The sequence below is a fragment of the Mustela putorius genome, unplaced genomic scaffold (genome assembly GCF_011764305.1).
Source record: "Mustela putorius furo isolate JIRA1106 unplaced genomic scaffold, ASM1176430v1.1 tig00003859_pilon_pilon_pilon, whole genome shotgun sequence".
NCBI classification, from domain to species: Eukaryota; Metazoa; Chordata; class Mammalia; order Carnivora; family Mustelidae; genus Mustela; species Mustela putorius.
Window position 1 is genome coordinate 13,348,065 of NW_025422011.1, and position 19,436 is coordinate 13,367,500.

A 19,436-nucleotide genomic window follows, 5' to 3' on the forward strand; every position below is an offset into this window, starting at 1 on the left:
AAACCATGCCAAAGCCTTTGTATTTCCTTTATTATACTATTTTCTTTTTAACCTTATAGTGTGGTGTTACAAATTTTGTTTCCATGTTAGATTATCACTCTAAACCAACGGTTCCTTTCATACGTACTCTAATTCGTAAAGAAATAATTCTTATCACTTCATTAATTTGAGATGTGTTAGGAAAAAAATTCCCCTTAAAGCTATGTGTAGATCTGTGCCCATCTGTACCCACAACATACATATAAAACGGTCACATTCCCCAGCTAGCCATTTCGTTCAAAAACTCAAAGTCTAGAAATGATTTAAAAATGCAACAAGCTATTAACTAGGAATTGTCTTTGGAATTAGGGCTGGCATTTTCAATCTGGGCAGATTTCCATTGTCGGGCTATTTCAACAGCGATTTCACTGAAGTATATTCAAAAGTAGATTTCTTATACAAGACTCTCTGAAAGCTGTCGCCTTTCTCAAATAGGTCCTCTCCCTTTTCTCTCTCCCTCCCCTTTGCACAAGAGGCATCATTTCCCATTGAACCACTACAGCTGTTCCCATTTGAATCTCGCTTTCTGTGCGGTTGTGGATGGTTGGAGGGTGGAGGGGGGATGTTGCATGTCAAGGAATAATGAACACAGACACATCAACAGACAACAACAAAGCGGACTGTGACTGGCCGATGGGAGCTAAAGGCCTTCAGTCATTGGCAGCTTAAGCCAAACATTCCCAAATCTATGAAGCCGGGCCTATTGTCGGCCAGTTGTTATTTGCAATGAAGCACAGATCTGATCATGTTTAAAGTGGCGGCACGCAGGGCAGGAGTGCTTGAGCCCCAGCAAAGGATGGAAAAAAATAAGCCTTTGTTGGGTGAAAAAAGGCCCGTCCAAGACTTTTCTTTCTGTCTGCTCTGAGCAACATATAAGTCAATACAGATAAGTTTTCTTCTGCGAAGTTCAGTCAGAGGCTGGGGGTTCTGGCCGTCTAGATGAAATGCTTGCACAGGCAGAATGCTCTGGGGACAAAGACACACTTGCACTGAATTGTACTCTGCTCTTTTGTTTTGTTTTGTTTTGAATCCCCAAAGGCAAATGGTCAGAAATATAGAAATTAATTGGAGGCTTTAAGAAAGAGCCTTCTTGTTCAACATCCACTCTTTTCTGGTGAAGGGCTTCCTCTGGAACAGATAACTGTGATTCATCTCTGTGGCATGCTGCGTATTAATCATTTTATTCCACCAGAATTGCTGCACGTCTAGAGACACCTTCCTGAGTTGATTGCAGTGTTTAGGCCTATGTGTGCGCGGCTGTGGATTCAGCGGCGGTGTTCAAGGCACGCTTGCACACTTCGGCAGCGTGCACACGGACACACGGTCGTCGCACTGGCCTGTGCACACACTTCTCATCTACCTCCTGACCTTGTGCAGTGGCTACTCCCAGGGGAGGGCTGCGTGGTGTGGGCTGCAGCTGCTGGCTGGCGCGCTTCTTCCCTGCGAGGAGGGACACTTTCCAACTGGCTCAGATGGGGGCCAGGGTCAGGCAGCCAGGCCTGGCCCACGGCTCAGTGGTGCAGAGAGCACAGGCTTCAGAGACCTGGGTGCTGAGCTCTGGGTGCCGGAGCTGGGGATGCGAGTGGGGGTAGGGGTGCAGTGCTGTGGGAGCCGAGCGGCTCAGTGCGCATGGGCGCTTGGGCACGTACCGGAGTCTTCCGAGGGTCAGGACTGCCAGGGAACAGCGGCTGCTTTGCCTTCTGTCCTCACCCCAGGGAGAGGAGCTGTCCTTCCGAATGGAGCCCCAGGCGCTCCCCGGGGGGACCAGCATGGCAGGCGCCATGCGGAAGCAGAGCCCTGGAGGTGGTGGCCTTTTACTCGTTGTCGTTGAAATAATTTATTTTTATTTATTTACTGATAGGTATATTTATATATTTATCTGTGAGAACGCTGCGGGGAACCTTGGATGCCATCTTCCAGGATGGTGACCAAAATACCCATCTGTGTTGTCCTCAGTAGAATCACAACACTCACAGCTATGATTTTTCTCCAGACTTGAGGGACTTAAGGAGACCCGGGGAACAAAATTAGAGCTGAGTGTTTGAATAGAAAACAACCAAATTACTCTGAGTAAAAAACCTGTTTTTTGCTACAGTGAGTTTCCAGAGTATTCGCCACACCCTCCCAAGCTGGGCCTCCTAACTCTTACCTGGTCAACAGCTTCTTGATGTGGCTCATACAATCATTTCTGCCTACCTTGCCCTCCCCCCCAACAGAAATAGGTTGCCTCAAATTCACTTACATAGTAGTAAGATTTCTCTTCGTTTTGTGAATTTTTGCCATCTTAGAATGGTGTCTATATTCTTCTCCTTATTTCGTTTTGCCTTGGGCTTTAATTTTAACAAGATTTAAAAAAATGCTTTCCTTCTCTCTATAGTGTTTGGCTCATGAAGGCCAAACACAAATGCTTCCCTTTTCTGTTTCTCAAGAAAAAACCTCATCTGTAGCATTTTGGGGGGGCGGGGGGAGTTGCCTGGTCCTGACATGATTTCACTGCTCATTTTTAAAGTTCAAAGTGCAAGTACTTAGGGTTAGCATTAAAGTTTGATGGCGTTGACGGTGACTATTTTTGGAAAGCATTAACAGGATGTTTTAGAAATGACATTCATAATGGGCTCTAAAGAAATGAATAGCACCCCCCCTCTCTTTTGTATGTGTATGTGTGTGTCTGATTCTTTAAAATTAAAAGACAGGGAATTGATTGCCTGCAGAGTGTTGCTTCCTTTTGAAGTGTTTTTGTGTTTTTTTTGGTCTAGTGTTAGTATTTGCAGATTCTGGAGGTAGAGACAACAAATAAATGGAAGAGGAGGAAGAGAAAAGTAGAAATTGTCTGGAGGCTACTAGAAAGAAATTCAGAAGGTCTTAGAACCTCAGCACCTGAGAGCAGGGTGCGGTATTCAAAATATTTACCTCATGTTAAAAAAAGGCAAATCTAGTGTAAGAAATGAATACTAGGTAGGGTTATGAAGTTTTAGAAATAAAAGATATGAGGACATTTCAAATACTATGTCTGGTACTGTTATTTGAATATATCTTTGAGAGAAGTTGATGACTGAGAAAAAAAGTCTGTTAATGGAGTTCATAATGTATCAAAAATGGTCTGTATACCTACGGTAGCATTATTGAAGACCACTATTTTTGGGTAGTAAGTTATTAGCTTACCGATAATTGGTAATGTTTCCAGAAGAAAGGAAAATACATTTTTAGAGTGGGTTTTTATCAGAGGAAAACAAAAATATACATCCCTCTGTAGCTTCTTTTTGCAAAGCCTGCCTGGGGAATCAGGACAACAAAGCACCTGGATCTGAGTTTTGGAAAGCCCAGCTACAATTATTGCTCAACATGCACTTTTACTGAGTTTGAAAAGTTTCTTTTATATTTAAAATAAGGGTTCAAACATGCACATTCAATTTTTATAGTATTTAGCTATTTGCAAAGCATATATTAACTAGTAATTTGGTGTTAATTTTATAGACATGGTAGCCAGGGTAGTAAATCAATGACCTGTTAAGTATTTTTGATGAACGATTTACATATCTGATGACTTCACATTTCCTTTTCAGAGTCAAATGCTACATAATTGTTCCGTTGTGTGTTTGTATAAAATGAATCACAACATGGTAAGAAAAAGGTTAGAGTTATTAAAATAATAACCCAACTAAAATATTCATTTGAATTTATTCAGATTGTTCATAATGCTTTGAAAGGACATAGCAAAGCTTTTGTGGAGTATCTGCACATTATTTATTATCTATGGACTAAATTGATTTTTTGAGGTTGCTTTAAATTTTAAAAGCACCTTTGCTTAATATAAAAGCCCTTTAATTTTAACTGACAGATCCATTCTGAAACTTTATTTTGAAAAGAAAATGGGGAAGAATTTGTGTCTTTCGAATTAAAAGAAGTGAAAAAAATAAACCAGACATTCTAAAAAAAATAGAAGAAACCTGATTTTTAGTACTAAAAAAATAGCGGGTGACAAAATAGTTGTCTTTTTGATTTTGATCACAAAAAATAAACTGGTAGTGACAGGATATGATGGAGAGATTTGACATCCTGGCAAATCACTGTCATTGATTCAATTATTCTAATTCTGAATAAAACCTGTATACAGTGTGTGTTTATGCTACAGTGGGTTTTTTTTTTAAGTGACTGACATTCATCATATTGGTTAGACAGTTTTAAAAACCTAGTCTTTGTTTTCTACAATGTTGTCAAGAACAAATAAAGTATAATTTGTGGTGTATTACAAGCAAACTGCTTAAAAATGCTAGTTATAACTGCTTCAAAATTTATTCTAACATCACTGAAGATGCATTTTAGAAATTCAGTTTCTCCTAATGGACGTTAAGCAGCTTTTTAAAAATTGAGGTTCTTTACTTAAATGCAAGTCACTTTCTAACCTTCATTTTTGTCTATTTGTCAAAAGCTTTGAGAATATGGACCTATGATTCAAAAACCTAGTGTTTTATATGAAAGCCGGTTTGATGTGCTACCTACCTCCCCAGTACATGTCTGTATGGTTATAAATGTGCATACACAACCAACATCTCTAATTCACAAAGGGCTTACCTGGTGCAATGGAAATCTGAGTTAGTTTCAGTTTGCTACTTTGTCTCAGACCTGTGTTCTGTAAAAATCTCTCACCAGGCTTCAATACATGCTTTCCCTTAGCGTTAATGTAGCTGTCAGTTTGAATTTCAATCCTGAATTATGTCTGTTGACGTAATTTCATAGTGCTGACTTTGATTGTTTAGGATTACTAAACAGAAGACCATCAACTTCTTTTTCTATGCTTTCTGTCACTCAGGTTCTTTATTAACTACTATGGTTAGACTACTGATCTTTAATGGAATCTTAATCCCCAAATATTATTTTGTATTCATCAATTTAATAACAGGATGCATAAATGCAAATTCATTTTATTATAGTCTTCACACATATTAGCAAATGAGTTTTTCATTTTACAAAAGCCTTAGTACTTTTTTGGTGGCAAGTGACTTTTTCAGAAATCAAGAGAAAATGTTTTTTATATACAGTTATGAATTTCAAGCTATTTTTTTACACTATGTGTTGTAATATGCACTTAACCATGAACGAAGTGCCTTAACACACGTACACTCATGACCACTGTGAGGCATTTTGAGTTTCTGACATTTTATTTAAAAATAAAATTATCTGCTTTCTCTAAATACAGCATAAAACAAAATTTTAAAATGAAAGTAGTTTTGCTGTACTCTTTCTGCACAAAAATTTGGGTAAGGAAAATGAAGAGTGGTGGCCTCATTTTGCAATCCTAACTGTTTTTCAAGGATGGGAGGGTCAAATCGTTAAGAAAAATATTTACAGAAGCTATTAGCAATCATAATTAGGGTGTCCTATAATTCTGCATGCGACGACGAAGGAGGGATCGCTAGAAGTCCAGGTGTTGCTTGCCTCCGGCCATCATGCCACAGCCTGGGCCCAGAAGCTTGGAGGATCCTGCCAGATCCTGTTTGCTTGAGCGGCTCACTGTGTCTGACAAGTCTGGAGGCAAATGCAGTCGCTGTGGCAGAAGATTTCGGGAGGAAAGAAAGAAGAGGAAAAAAATTAATTTTGCTTTAGCTAGCACACTTCAGAATACAATATTATGCTCTGTTGATCAGCATTTAGTCTTGCAGATGAAATTCCTGCTAAAACAGTTAGTCAGACTGAGACCCAATATAATCACATCTTCTTCCTACTAGGTTTTACAAATTCTAGCCATCACAGACACCAGACCAGGGATCTTAGTGGAACGTTTCCAGAGTCCAAACCTAAAGACATTAAAATTTCTCTCATTTTGGTCAAAATGAAAATATGTAAAAGCACAAATAAAGGCGTACTTGGAAAAGAACACTGTTGTAGTAACGGCGGGGTTGTTTGTTGGCTTTGCTTTGTTTTTGCCAGGGCTCCAAAATGCTATTTTTAAATTGAATGTAGCTTTTCAAATGTTTGTTTCCCTTTGTCTATTAAGTTGACCTGATGATTCTATTTCAAAGCAATACTTTCTTTAGGAACTTACAATTTTTGTGGAACTGTTGATATAATGAAAAAAAGATACCAATCAAAGGATCAATATTTTTTATATCCTCAGATAAGTCAGCTATGACGTCTGTTTCAGGTCTTGGTAAGTTTGTTTCTATGCATGACATTGGTCATGTTTTTAAAAGTAAAGGGTGGCTCTGAACATCTCCCCTGTCTTAACCATTTTTCTGCAGATAGAGGCTGATTCAAGCAGATGCACGAACTGACCATAATTGTACAACGGTTCCTGTAATCGGGGAGAAATATTCACATTTCAAAAGAACTTTTTTGTTTTTCCAAAGGATCTCTATCAAATTCCTTTAACAACCAGTGCCCCCAGCCTGTACAATTTTCACAAAAATCCTAACTCAAAGGAACATGTCTGTTGGTTGAGGCACAGAGTGGGTGTGGGAGGCTAAAGGTAGGTGAGGTAGGATGGGGGTGTCCACTGATGACTAGCCAAGACCTTGCAAGAGTGAACTGACCTGGAGACAACCTAACTGAAACCCTTCATTTGGAAAACTCCTTATAATATGGGGAGGGAGGAAATGAGAAAGACAGAACCTTTTTTTTGGGGGGGGGGTCAAAATACTGTGATCCATTAGCATATGTTCTGGAGAGTTTCTTTCCTGATAACAGGCTTCTTTAGTGCCATGTAAACACAAGCTGTGTGAAAAGGATCAAAATATTTTAAAACATTAAAGAAATTTATGACAATACTCTTCCTTCAGTTTGAGGTACTTAGTTTTTACTACAGACATACCTAGACTGGAAGACCCTATTATGGATCTATGACCAGCAAAGATGTCAGAAAGGTCAATAAAACACTGTCATATCCATACAGTAATATCTGCATAGTAATACTCTTTTGTATTCATAGCACCCAATCTGTCGTATATTAAATAACTAAATGTCTATTTCTTGAATGATTTTTTAAAAAGCTCAAATAAAGACATACTTATTTCCTTGTTTTAAACAACTCTTTCATTTCTTCATAGCCTGGTCTTCCCCTCTCTCTCCCCCAAGGATTTCAGGCAGAAATGAAAGCATGAAAGGCTCAGGAATCTAACAGACACGCATGAGTCTAAAGTCTAAGGCTATGAATGTCTTTGCAGTGTTAATTCTCTGTGTTCATGTGAGGAAACTGGAGGGAAAGAGACATTTAATTATATGTCTGAACTTTAATGTTTCTTTAAGATCCTGTAGTTAATGCTAATGACTGGGACACATGCATGATCTGAAGGTTACCTGAAACTTAAAGAAAATTCACCATTAAAAAAGTGTGTGTGTGTGTGTATTTTTGGTTGGGACTTCATAAAGATTATGTCAGATGGTGATTAGGCTATTTAGGAAATCAATTTGACTCAGCAAATAAAGGTGAACAGAGCACCTTCCCCATTACTTCTCATTCCGGGAGCATGAGTAAGACAAGCACTGGTGCTAACCATCAGAGCGGGCCCTCCAAGTGATGCCTACAGGAAAGGAGAGACAAAGCCGAGATCGGGTGGGGGAAGGGGAGGAGAACACTTCATGGAGATGGGCTAGGTGTTAAATAATGAATCGATTCTGACATGGAGAAATGGTGATTTGCTTAACAGGGGAGCATTGAGGCATTCGGGTGAAGGTTCATACTGTTTTGATAATCTAAATGAGGAAACTAGTAGAGTTACTCGGAACCAACATATGACAGTTTATTTCAGGAGCTTACCTATTTGCTAAAAATTTCTTTTCCTCTGCTTCTCCAGGCAATGAACATGAGCCAGTTGGCTGAAAGCCCTTCACAGCAAAAGTAGCTAAATGTGATGTGTGACATGCTTGGAAATCTTTCAGGTTGAATGGGTTTGAAGAAAAGTCAAATATCATTCTTGTGTAACTTCTAAGCACAAAAATTTGGGTTGATATGGTTAAATGCTTCTCACCAAATGCTACACGGTGAATGCCAGTTTGCATACTTAGGTCCTTTGAGAAAGCCCAAGGTTGGCTCCTGGAACTATGTGCCGGCTCTGTTGATCGTTACTTGAATGGGCATACTCTGTACTCTAAATTCTCAAGCAGTGGGTTTTTGTTTTCTTCCCTTCTCAGCCTCCCCCTGTGCACCATGTCAGTGCGGTATGAGCAGTGAGGAAGGAGAGATCAGGTTCCAGGCTTGCCAGGTGCGTCAGGAACTTTTCCTTTGAGGCTTCCAAAGCATTTACACACTTGACATGTAAATGTTCAGATGCTGCTGTACCCCAGATCTGTCTTGTGAAAAAATAGGCAGGAAGATACCCTGCATAGCATATGACCTCCTTTCGACTAAAGCTGCAAGGCTGTGGGGACATATATAAACTTTTGGACCTTGAGGTTTCACTGAGTAATGGTTTAAATAAAAATCAGACTATTAAAAAAATACAATACCATTTTCAACCTTGGAAACCAAATCAAGGTCTCCCTCTTCCTTATTTTAAACCTGGTGTTCTGAGGCGAGGGCTCAAAACATATCTTAGATCTTGAATGGAAATTTTTCTCACTGGATTTTCTTTTCCTGGATTCCGGGAGGAAGAGATTGTGCTGCTAATAATGCAGGAGATGCCTATCTGGCTGGCTGCCTCTTTTTTCCATTCATGCCTTGTCTAAAATGATGCCTTCTATGTAGCCAAAGGGGTTTGAGAAAGATGTGATTGCTCCCACCTTCGCACAGAGGCCTAGGCGATTTGCAGGGATCCCACTGGACTAATGGGTCCCTCTTCTCTGGTGCTGCGAGGTGGGAAACAGCAGGGCTGCCAAAATACTCCGGCAGATTACGGGAGCTCCTGCCAAAAGGCCCTCTCAGGACCCAGGAAGCCCTGGGTCAGAATAAAACGACAGCAGCAGGAGAGCTTCGCTCTGCAGCTCCATGCGGGTACCAAGCCCAGCCAGACTCTGAGATTCTGCCCTCTCTGCCTACATCACTGTCTCTTTGCTGGGCTTAGCCACTGTCTGTATGTTGTTCCTTCTTGGGTCAGCAACTAAATGGGTGCTAGAGACACACAGGATTGGATTTCCTGGCTCCAGTTTCCTTTCCTAATTCCTTTCTCCCAGCCGGCCAGCCCCGTGCTCAGCACTCACAGCTCCTAGACAGAAGGGGCAAGATAATGAATCTAGATTACACCTGGATTTGAGACAAATTGCAGGTAAATACCCATTAAAGTAAGTTTAATCAATTTACATTTTTCATATTTTGCCAAGACCAAACGACCAGGCACTGTTTGTTTTCTGTTTGATGAAGTACATTTTAACCTTTCCCAGAAGAGAGAGTTGTTTCAATCCTTTTTATATGTTGACATGTCCTGAACAGTCACACTTTGCATTCATCAGATTCACAGAAATCAGTGTTAATATTACAAAATACTTTCTAATAGAGTTTTCTTCTGTTCTTTGAAACACAGCCATTTTATTTTATTTTTTTATTCAAGATTTTATTTTTAAGCAATCTCTGCACTTGGTGTGGGGCTCGAACTTACAACCCTGAGATCGAGAGACTCATGCTCTACCGACTGGGCCAGCCAGGTGCTCCCATAGCTAATTTAAATGAAAACTTGTAAACACCTTAGAATATACAGACTCTGTCCTGGTCACTTAACGAGGCGGCCAGTGAAAGTTCGATACATCCGTCCTCTGTCACTCTTGGACAAGTCAGTTTCCCTGTGTGAGTCTCAGTGTCTGCTCATCTATCAATCACACGGGGATGATTCTTCATGAGACTGCTGTCAGGACCAAATGAGATGTGTAAGTATTCTCTGAGGTAGCAAGTAGTACAGTAATTTATTTGTATCTCCTCTTGCTCCAAAAAAGTTGGGATGGCTTATAAAAATACATATGGTTCAACAAGATAAAAATAAGTGAGCTGGTTAAGGCAAGGAAACAATTGTATAAATGTAATGAACTACACACAGTTATAAGCAACAATAACAGAATATCAGACTTAGCAGGTCTCAGTCACTATGCTGGCGTCTGAGCACGGAGTGTACATTGCCCTCTTCTGCAGCCTGGTGAAGAAACCAAAAAGGAAACTGCGATCAGAGTCCTGGTTTCTGGGAAGACTTAAAAAGTCTAAACCGTTTCCCTCATACTTAGGAACGCAGTAGCAAAAATGGGGCGCACATTGGATGTCTTGCTTCTGGGCTTGTGAAAATAGGCATGGAGGTACTGCTGAGGAAATCTGGTGTCCAGCTTGTTTTAAAAATCTGTCTTTTGCACTTGTCTTCATTGCTGACAAAAGAGCTAATAAAGGACAGGTCAGAGGATGAAGCTTCTCTACTTGAGTCTTAAAAGCCTTTCCCCCTCTTTACACGACGAAGAGAAAAAACAAATTAACAAAGACACACCATCTTACTCCATTCCAGATTCTTTGAAGAGCCAGACAGTGTCCTCACCTGGAGGGTGACTTGCTAATTTCTGAAGCCACACTCTGGTGATGAGGCACGGCTAGGAATGGCACAGAATGAACCTGAGTTCAGGCTGAGTGGCTAGACACACTCCCGCTCCCTCCCATATATAGCTTCAAAAGAGGAGAAGTTTATTTCTCTCCCACTTTGGAGTCCAGAAGTAGGCAATTCTGAGCTGTGAGGACCGGCCTGCCATCCTCAACAGGGGCTTCTTCCCCTTCTGGCTGCAAGGCTGCTGTTTTGGCGTTTCTCCGTGGGAAGAAGGGGCCAAGAAGGCGGGGTCTGGAAGCTGAACACATCACTTCCACTCACGTCCAGAATTTATAGACAGGGCTGCACCTGGTCGGCTACAAGGGAGGCTGGGAAATGGGAAATGTGTGAAAATGTTTAACAAATCTATTCCTATGGAAGATGGAGCAAATGGCTATTGGGAGACAACCAGCAGTCAGCTATAGTTTCCAGAAGGGCCGTAGCAATATGATCACGAGCCAGAGCGTTCCCTCAGAGTGCGAGCCGCCGATGACTGTCTGGGGCTCCATTCTTGTTTTCTGACCAAGGAAATGAACACCTGATGCCTCCATGAGCTCAGGGGGCGGGGCGGGGTGGCGGGGGGCAGGCAGTGACCAGAATCTCTCTTGCTCCACACATAAAACGAGGTATTTCCCTTTCTTTACTGGAAAGCCCGGCTTCCTTCCGTTGGCACAGGATGGAGGGCAGAGGGAAGGAGACCGAAGCAGCAGACCTGGTATATCCATCGTCACGCTGTTGCTATCATTTCTTCACAAGATTTTCTTTTTCATTTTACTTGCTTATTTATTTCTTCAAAGATTTTCCTTATTTATTTGAGAAAGAGAGCACAAGTGGGGAGGAGAGGGAGAAGCAGGCTCCCCGTGAGCAGGGAGCCCGACGTGGTGCTCAATCCCAGGACCCTGAGATCATGACCCGAGTCGAGGGCAGATGCTTAGCCGACTGAGCCACCCAAGGGCCCCGCTTCACAAGATTTCAGCGTGTTGTTTCAATTTACAAGATAAATCATTGTCATGTGCTCTTACGTAATGATATTTACTCGATACACTTATTCCATCATTATTACATTATGACGATGTAATGTTACGTTGCAATTATATCTGGTTAAAATTTTGCAAAGTGGAAGCTGCATCCACCTAATTTTTGGTGAGTTTTGTGTTACTCTCCTATATGAGTAGGCCAGGAGAAACAATGCCAGAACCAATTTTTGCTCTTTTTGCATTTGGTAAGTGTGCATCTGGTAGTGGCTGAGTATTTCTGGAAAAAATTCTGCCAAACACGGTCAGGTTTTAAGTTTTAGTTTTTGTTTAAAATGCCATTCACTCTCAGGGTTTAAGATTAAAATTGTTTTATTGAATGTCATAATTATACTATATCCTTTGAATCGAAAACAATTCATTTGGTTCTTCCTGATTGATCTGAAAATTAGACAAAATTTCAGAGCTGGCATATTGCATACTGGCTGCCCATTGAAAAATGCTCAGGTGTGCAATTATTTTGACCGTCAATTATATCTGACAGTATTGTCTTGCCTCCAAACTCACCTCTCTGAAAGCAGATTGTGAAGAACTCACTTGTCTAAACAAAAGTGTGATTTGTGAAAAGGCATGTGTCTGTGGCAGAGATTGCTAGCTTACTCTCACTATCTATTCTCTTCCTTTGCAGTCAGTAAAGGAATCTCTGGATATTAGTGGGGCACACGGCCTCCCAGAATAAAGGTCACATTTCCCAACTTCCCTTGCCGATAGATGAGGCTGAGTGACTCAGTCCTGGTCACTTCATCTTGGGCAGAAGTGCTATGGTTAAGTTTAGGGTCAGGTCTGCGAAGAAGGGGAGATCGCTTTCACTTCCCCTTTCCCTCACCTTGGCGAGGGCCCCCTATTGTGGGCCTTGATCCACCCTTCCTCATGGGGTAAGGAATCCCCGGGCAAAGAAGATGTGCCTATGCTCTTGGTATTCAGAGTTCAGAATTCCCTGTCCAAATGGCTACGAGGTCTGTGCAGGTCTCTTCCCCATGTTCGTGTCCCAAGGAAGGATCACGTTGTCTCCATGCACACCCTGAGTCACGGGAGTAGCCAAGGGACTGCGTTTGTGTGGCGTATGGATGGAGTTTGGATTGGAGACTGGGTGTCCTCAAGCATATGGACCTGTGTGTGGGTAAGGGAGACAGGAGCGGGAAAAGACAGGAAGTGACTGCAGGCCAGTTCACCCTATGTCTCCAAGTTCTATACTGGAACCCATATCCTAAATTTAAAGTTGACCTTCCAGAAAGTTGCATTTGCAAAGGAAGGAAGATAATGCATTTTTTGTGGTTTCTTGGCTTGGTAACTTTAAAATGTTTAGGCATATAATAACTGTGAGGTCCTTTATCTGCCTTATGGCTCAAGGCTCCACAGATGTTAGCAGCAAGCCTCACTCCCCTCTTCCCACTTGCTGAAATGTGGACTTGAGGGTGGACGCTGAAACAGCCACTATGGAGCAGTAGCTGGAAGCTCTGTGCCAAAGGTGTATAGCAAAATGAGAAAGTTACAAGTGGAGAAAGACAACTGTCGTATGATCTCCCTGATAGGAGGAAGTGGAGATGCAACATGGGGTGTTAAGGGGGTAGGAGAAGAATAAATGAAACAGGGTGGGATTGGGAGGGAGACAAACCATAAGTGACTCTTAATCTCACAAAACAAACTGAGGGTTGCTGGGGGAAGGGGGGTTGGGAGAAGGGGGGTGGGGTTATGGACATTGGGGAGGGTATGTGCTATGGTGAGTGCTGTGAAGTGGGTAAACCTGGCGATTCACAGACCTGTACCCTGGGGGATAAAAATATATTATATGTTTATAAAAAATTAAAAATTAAAAAAAATGAGAAAGTTAGTCAAGGGTTTCCCGATACCATCTGGCCACCCAAAGACCCTGGGTTACTAACTTGGGCTTTAAAGTGTGACATATGTGAACTTCTCCGTTACTGAAGCCACTGCATTTTTGGAGTTCTGCATTAACAGCCTAACCGGCGTCCTGGTTAAGCAGAATTTGGTACCTGAAAAACAGAGTGCTTAAGTTCTGGGATTTAAATGGCTTAGTGGCTGGAAAGTAGGCGGTGAGGTCAGACTGCAGCCCGGAAGGCTGGTGACCCCTGTTACGATTGTGGTTAACTTGGGAGGCACACCATATACCTCCTGATCAGTGGCTCCAGAAGCGCTGGAGAAATTCAGGGTATTGTTGTGTTAGCTGCTTCTTGCCACTTTCAGCAAAGTTATTTGTAAAAGAGAAAGGAACTTAGAGCAGAGCTAGGGAATTTGGAAGAAGTAAGGTTAGAAGGGACCATGCCTCTTAAAGGAGGTGCTCTGCCTGTAGCTGAGAGTCTAGACTGAGGGAAGGCTTGGTAATTTGGGGGCCTCAGAGGACTGGAGAAACCCAACTATTTCTGCCTTGCACGGGGAAGCAGGCAGCCTTCACATATGGCCGTGCCCCTCAGTGTTGGTGAAATGCCCTCATTAAAGGGCTGGCTACAAAATGGGAGCCAGCTCGGAGATGAAAGCCACATGAAGGGTACTGCCTTCCCTCTCAAGTTGATTATATTATTTAGTATTTTTAAATATTTTATTTATTTGAGATAGAGAGAAAGTATGAGAGAGTGGGTGAGCACAAGTGAGGGCAGAGGAAGAGGGAGAGGGAGAAGCAGATTCCCCTCTAAGGAGGGAGCCTGATGCAGGGCTCGATTCCAGGACCCCGAGACCATGACCTGGGCTGAAGACAGATGCTTAATCAACTGCGCCAACCAGGCGCCCCTCAAGTTGGCTGTTTTAGATGGAGTCAAGCTAGTTACTAACAAGGTGAGAGGGATGTGGGTAGAACAGAGAGGCCGGAAAAGACTCAAGACTTCAAAGGTTAACAGTTGCAGTGGGCATGTAGCCATTCCAACCTCTGGAGGAGGGCGAGGTGGGACTTAGACCTGTCGGGTTAGGTGCATTGGTACTTGAGTCAGTGGGCGGGAGAGAAGTAGCAGCTGTCTTCCCGCTGCTGAGTCCTGCGGTCGGCAAGGACTACTGTGGGGACCTTGCTTTCTTTGCATCAGTATCGCAGTGACCAGTCAATGGCTCCATGGGAGCTGAGAGGCAGGTGCAGAAGTGGAGGCCAGACCAGTGTTTCAGGGCCCAGTTACTCACTTCGTAGGGGGTCATAGTGAGAACTTATCACGCCCAAGATCACAGACATAGAGGGGTGCACTTCCAGTTAACAGCCCTAGTGGTGGCCTTCCAACTCCTCACTTTGCTGACTGAGGCAGCAGCAGTGTCCCCAAAGGCCAGTTTGGAGGCACTGTTCTTTAGCCCTTCCAATTATTTCGCTAGCTCCCTAGTTCCCTGGGATAAACTCTCTCCTGTCCGTAAAATAATTCCATGGAATTCGATGGTAGGGGCTTCCTACAGTTGGATCCTAGAACTATGTCCAGACAACTCTTTGGCTGTGATTACTCGCATGTGGGACTGAAGGGAAGTGAACAGATTGGGAACCTTCTAGAGTCTTGATGGGATTGTCCTGCCAAAGAAACCACAAGCCTGGTCTAAAGTCTAGGATTATCCAACCCCTAAAATAATCTTAGGTCCCCAAACCTGACCTATCAAAACTGTGCAGCCCCCTAAAAGCATTCTCTCTGATGGTGACTTCATGTAGCCATGAATGATAATGGATAAGGAATAACTTCCTAAAAGGATACAGAGGATAAGGGAGTTACTTCCAGAGAACAGAACTGGGGACTACAAACTGGGTTGAAGTCCTCCACAGGGAGGGCAGAGAATTCCTGGTTTCTACCAGCAAGATTCTCCACTCACCCGTGGAGAGTCATAGGTGTGTGGGAAGAAGACTGCATGGATATTTGAGTTCCATGGGTTGTAGACTATGACAGAGACTGATGATTATCCTCCAATACCTACTCTCCCTTTTCCCTTTGGTGGAAGAGTTTTTGAATAGGTGGCCACCCTGAATAAAAACTCCACTTCCATGCTTTCCTTTCAGCTAGTTGTGGATCACATGACCAAATTTAAAGAGAGTATTGATGTTGCAACTTCAGGATACTGGAATGGTATTTGAACTCAGGCAGCCTGGCTTCAAAGTCACATTCTTATTCATTATTCTACGTGCTAGAGCTTTTCTAAGTACTAGAGATAAAACAATGAACAAGACTGGCAAGATCCCCGCTTTCAAAGAACTTATGACTTCAGAAAGGGACCCACAGCTTGTGACCCACAGACATTTACATGACTCAAGGAGAGATAGCTAACATATAGGAAAGCAAACAAAGATAATTCAGATAGTGAGAGATGCTTTTAAGGAAATAAAACATGACAATATGATATTGGCTGGGGTGGTACCACCTTATTTGGTAAAAGTCTTTCTGGAGAATACATTTGAGGTAAGATTTTCAATTTGAGAAGGAACCTCTGAAGACCTGGAAAAAGAACTTTCCAGGCAAAGATCATCAAATACAAAGCGTTAGGGCAAGAATAATCTTGGTATGTTTGAAGGACAGGAAAAAAGTCAGCTTTCTGGAGCAGTCAACAAACAAGGGAGTGGCTATGAGAAATTTGGCTTGGTAGGGAGGTATCAGATTGTGTAGGGTTTGTAAGTGACTTGGACTTCTTAGAGTGAAGGGTAGCAAAGGACTGATGTAAATTTTTAATTCTCTGAGTACAAGGGCTATCTCACCCATATCCATATAAATCCATGCATAGACATTTTTAATAATATAAAACAGTAGCAAACAGAAAGTATGTTATTAAAGATAGAATTTTCCAAAATGCAGTATACACAGGCTTTTCTAGATGTTGTAATCTTCTGATTCAGAAGAAATATTCTATCTCCTAAGTGACCCACAGTGTTTGCCTTCTCCCATCCTCCTCCTGAGGAGAGTGGTGGTTCCCAACCCCCCGCCAAGCGACGGGCAGCTTCTAGCTGGAGTGGATGGACCCGGTGTGAAATGTTCATGGAGGAGAAACTCGGGCAGTACTGTTTGTGGGGCTGGTTGGCTGAGTTTAATCTTCTTCAAATGTGAGCCAGAATCTTTTAGAAAATATTGTAAAAAGAATACCACCAAGTGTCAGGCCCAAGGTCCGTGAACTTTCAGACATTTAAGATGAAGGGGAGTCATGTTAATTTCCTCTTTTATTTCATAGATCGACAAAGAACAAACTAGATGACTCCCGAAGAACTTTGCTTACAATGGTTTTCCCTTCCAAACAAAAACCAGTAAATTTTTCTTTCTTTTTGGTTTGTCCTTTGTTCTCTGGCACATTTTAATCCTCATTAATGCTCTACCATGAGTAGGACTGAAAAAAAATCATCCAGGTAATAAACGGAATAAGGTGAATTAAACGGTTGCTTAAACTTGGACAGTAGCAATGCTTGAAATCACTCCCATTAGCTTCTTCCCTGGGGTAAAGGGAATATGGGACGGATAAGTCACACATGGCCACGGCCATCCCTGTGACCCACAGCTTGTGACCCACTGCCTCCATGAGACTCTCTCTCCCCAACTGACTCCCTTCCATTCATCTTTCCTTCATTGTGCACAGGGCTTCTTACTCTGGCAATCTTTTTACTGGTCTCCAACTGCTGCTTACCCCAAGGCCTGTGTGGCTCTGGAGCGCACAATGCAGGCCAGAGCATATAAGCTCCAGAGTGCGTAGAATTTGAATTAAGCTTCAGCAGGGCCAAGCTGAGAGATGCTTGGGCCCTAGGGCCTACTGCTTCTGTGGCAATAAGTGGAAGAGACAGGGATTTCTGTGCACAGACAGTCATTCTGATAGGCTCTTTAAGCCTGCTTTGCCCAGGAAGCCCCTCTGCAGTGAGGAAATGTTCAGAGCAACATTTTGGGTACTAGCCCTCAGGTGGCTTCCTAGTAGTGAGATATTTTAAGAACATACAGTATTTTAGAGTTGAATGTTGAGTCTGAAAAAAAAAAAAAAAACCACAACAACACTTCTTTTAGTTTGAACTACTAATTATGTGAGAATTTCCTTTCCATCCCGTTTCCTTTTAAAGCATAAGGGAACTGTTTTGGAGGTGGCAAAAGGTAACATTACCTTTGTTTCTGTCTACTAGAATTCAAACTAATGTTTCCTCCTTCCTATCATCTGAAACCTCTGACTCTGTGTGTGGAAACTCAAGATGGATTCCTAAATCCCAGAGATTTTTAGAACTACGGCAGATCTGCTATTCAGTTTAGGGACTGGCAGAGGTCTGACTGATAGTTTATGGAACAGATGAATTCTAAGATGTGAACAAGCAGAAAGAATTCTGAAATCAGAGAATTGCTTAAGTTATCATATTAATGTCAGTCCATTAAAAAAACTTTCAAAACTGGCAGCTTTTGATGAACACTCCATTTGGAAATGAGGCAGTTGTATCTTTTTTATTTTTAACTTTTTGTCTATAAGTGCAGCATATATACAAAATATATTGATTTCTTTTTGGCTATCCATGAATGAGTCCTGAGAGCATAATGGCCAATGTGTTTGCTTGGATAATGCCCTACAGTGTATGCAGAACATTGCTCCACCAAGCCCCGAGATGGGGTATAAAGTGCCCGGTGGAAATGGCAATGTAAACCATCCTGACAACATTAAATCTCCTGACCACTCTTGAGTTACTTTGAGACCCCCACATTGCGGGGTCTGCGAGTTCCTGGGGATGAAGAAAGAATTTTTAATGGGGCCAAATGTAGGTGTTTACAAGGGGGAATTGTTGTTTTTTATTAGGAGCTGCCTTATGTTCAATAGTTGTATTTACTTTGTCAAGCTAGCCAGAATTAGAAATCCCCATTGCTAGGCAGCCTAGAGCGTCTGCAAAGTATTTCTGGGCATTCAGAACTGAAGCATGTGCTGCCCAAAGGCAGGTTTCATTACAGTGTGTTATTTAGTCCTCCTTCGTCCCCCTCCCCCCAACACCCCCAGATTGCAGCGCTTCTATAACAGGAAATCTTGGTTACTTTATGCTGAAACATATTTACATGACTGAAACACGACAATTAACACATTTGTAAAGCTTGAGGGATAGGCACACTTTAATGGTTTTTTGAAGTAGGCTGATTTCCTGGAGCTTTTAATCTTATTTTATTTTGTTCTGCATGCATGAGCAAGTTCTTCTTTACTATAGGTATTTGACAGAGTCTACCTGGTATGAATGTGAATGAAAGGAAAATTATACAAAAATTAACTTTGCCAAACTGTTCCTAACTTTCACCGGCTCAATGTACAGTGAGGACTATGCTCTTATTTTTGACATGTCGTGTTAGCTTTCACACAAAGGCAGTTAGGAAGTATGTTTTGGGTTTGACAAAATGAAATGTGCCTTTTTCTATGCCAACTGCGGAAAAACTTTCATAGTGAACGAAAAGTATCAATTACAGGACAGTGATTCCCTATTCATGTTCAGATAGAGGTACCCTCTCCTAGGTGATGTACATTTTATTTGCTCCAAACTTAAATTAACACTCAGGTGGTATTAAGTACTATTACTTGATAAGTGTGATTATGTGTGTGTGTGTGTCTGTGTGTGTGCCTGTTTATACACATACATATAAGTATGCAACATGGCAATGTTATCGTATTTTAATATCTTTGAATTCTATAGATCAATTACTGAAATCTTGGTAAAATTCAGGGGAAAAAAAAAACAACCTTTCATATTAAAGCCCTGTAAAATAAAATGAAACCTTCCACTTTCCCTTTGATATCTGAAAGCATGTGAAGCCTGGAAACCACCCAGCCCAACTCTCACTTAAAAGTTTATGGCGAATTTACAAATTACACTGGTTTCAAATAGTCACCCAGTGCATCTATCCCCACCCTCCATAGACCTCCCTCCTTACCAGTTTCAAAGGGAGCTCAGTGAACAGACTGGGCAGAGCAGGAGCCCTCTGTCTACATG

The 19,436-nt window shown here is 42.0% G+C and overlaps 1 protein-coding gene across 1 annotated transcript in view; it reads right to left on the reverse strand.

Annotated features, from left to right (window-relative positions):
* Positions 1 to 4,945: 4,945 nt before the first annotated feature.
* Positions 4,946 to 19,436, reverse strand: part of ELP4 (elongator acetyltransferase complex subunit 4) — a 241,508-nt gene continuing 227,017 nt past the window's right edge. The window contains exon 10 of the mRNA XM_004755915.3: positions 4,946 to 5,584. Coding sequence (XP_004755972.1) covers positions 5,453 to 5,584 — 132 coding nt within the window. The 3' untranslated portion in view covers positions 4,946 to 5,452. The remainder of the gene's footprint in view (positions 5,585 to 19,436) is intronic.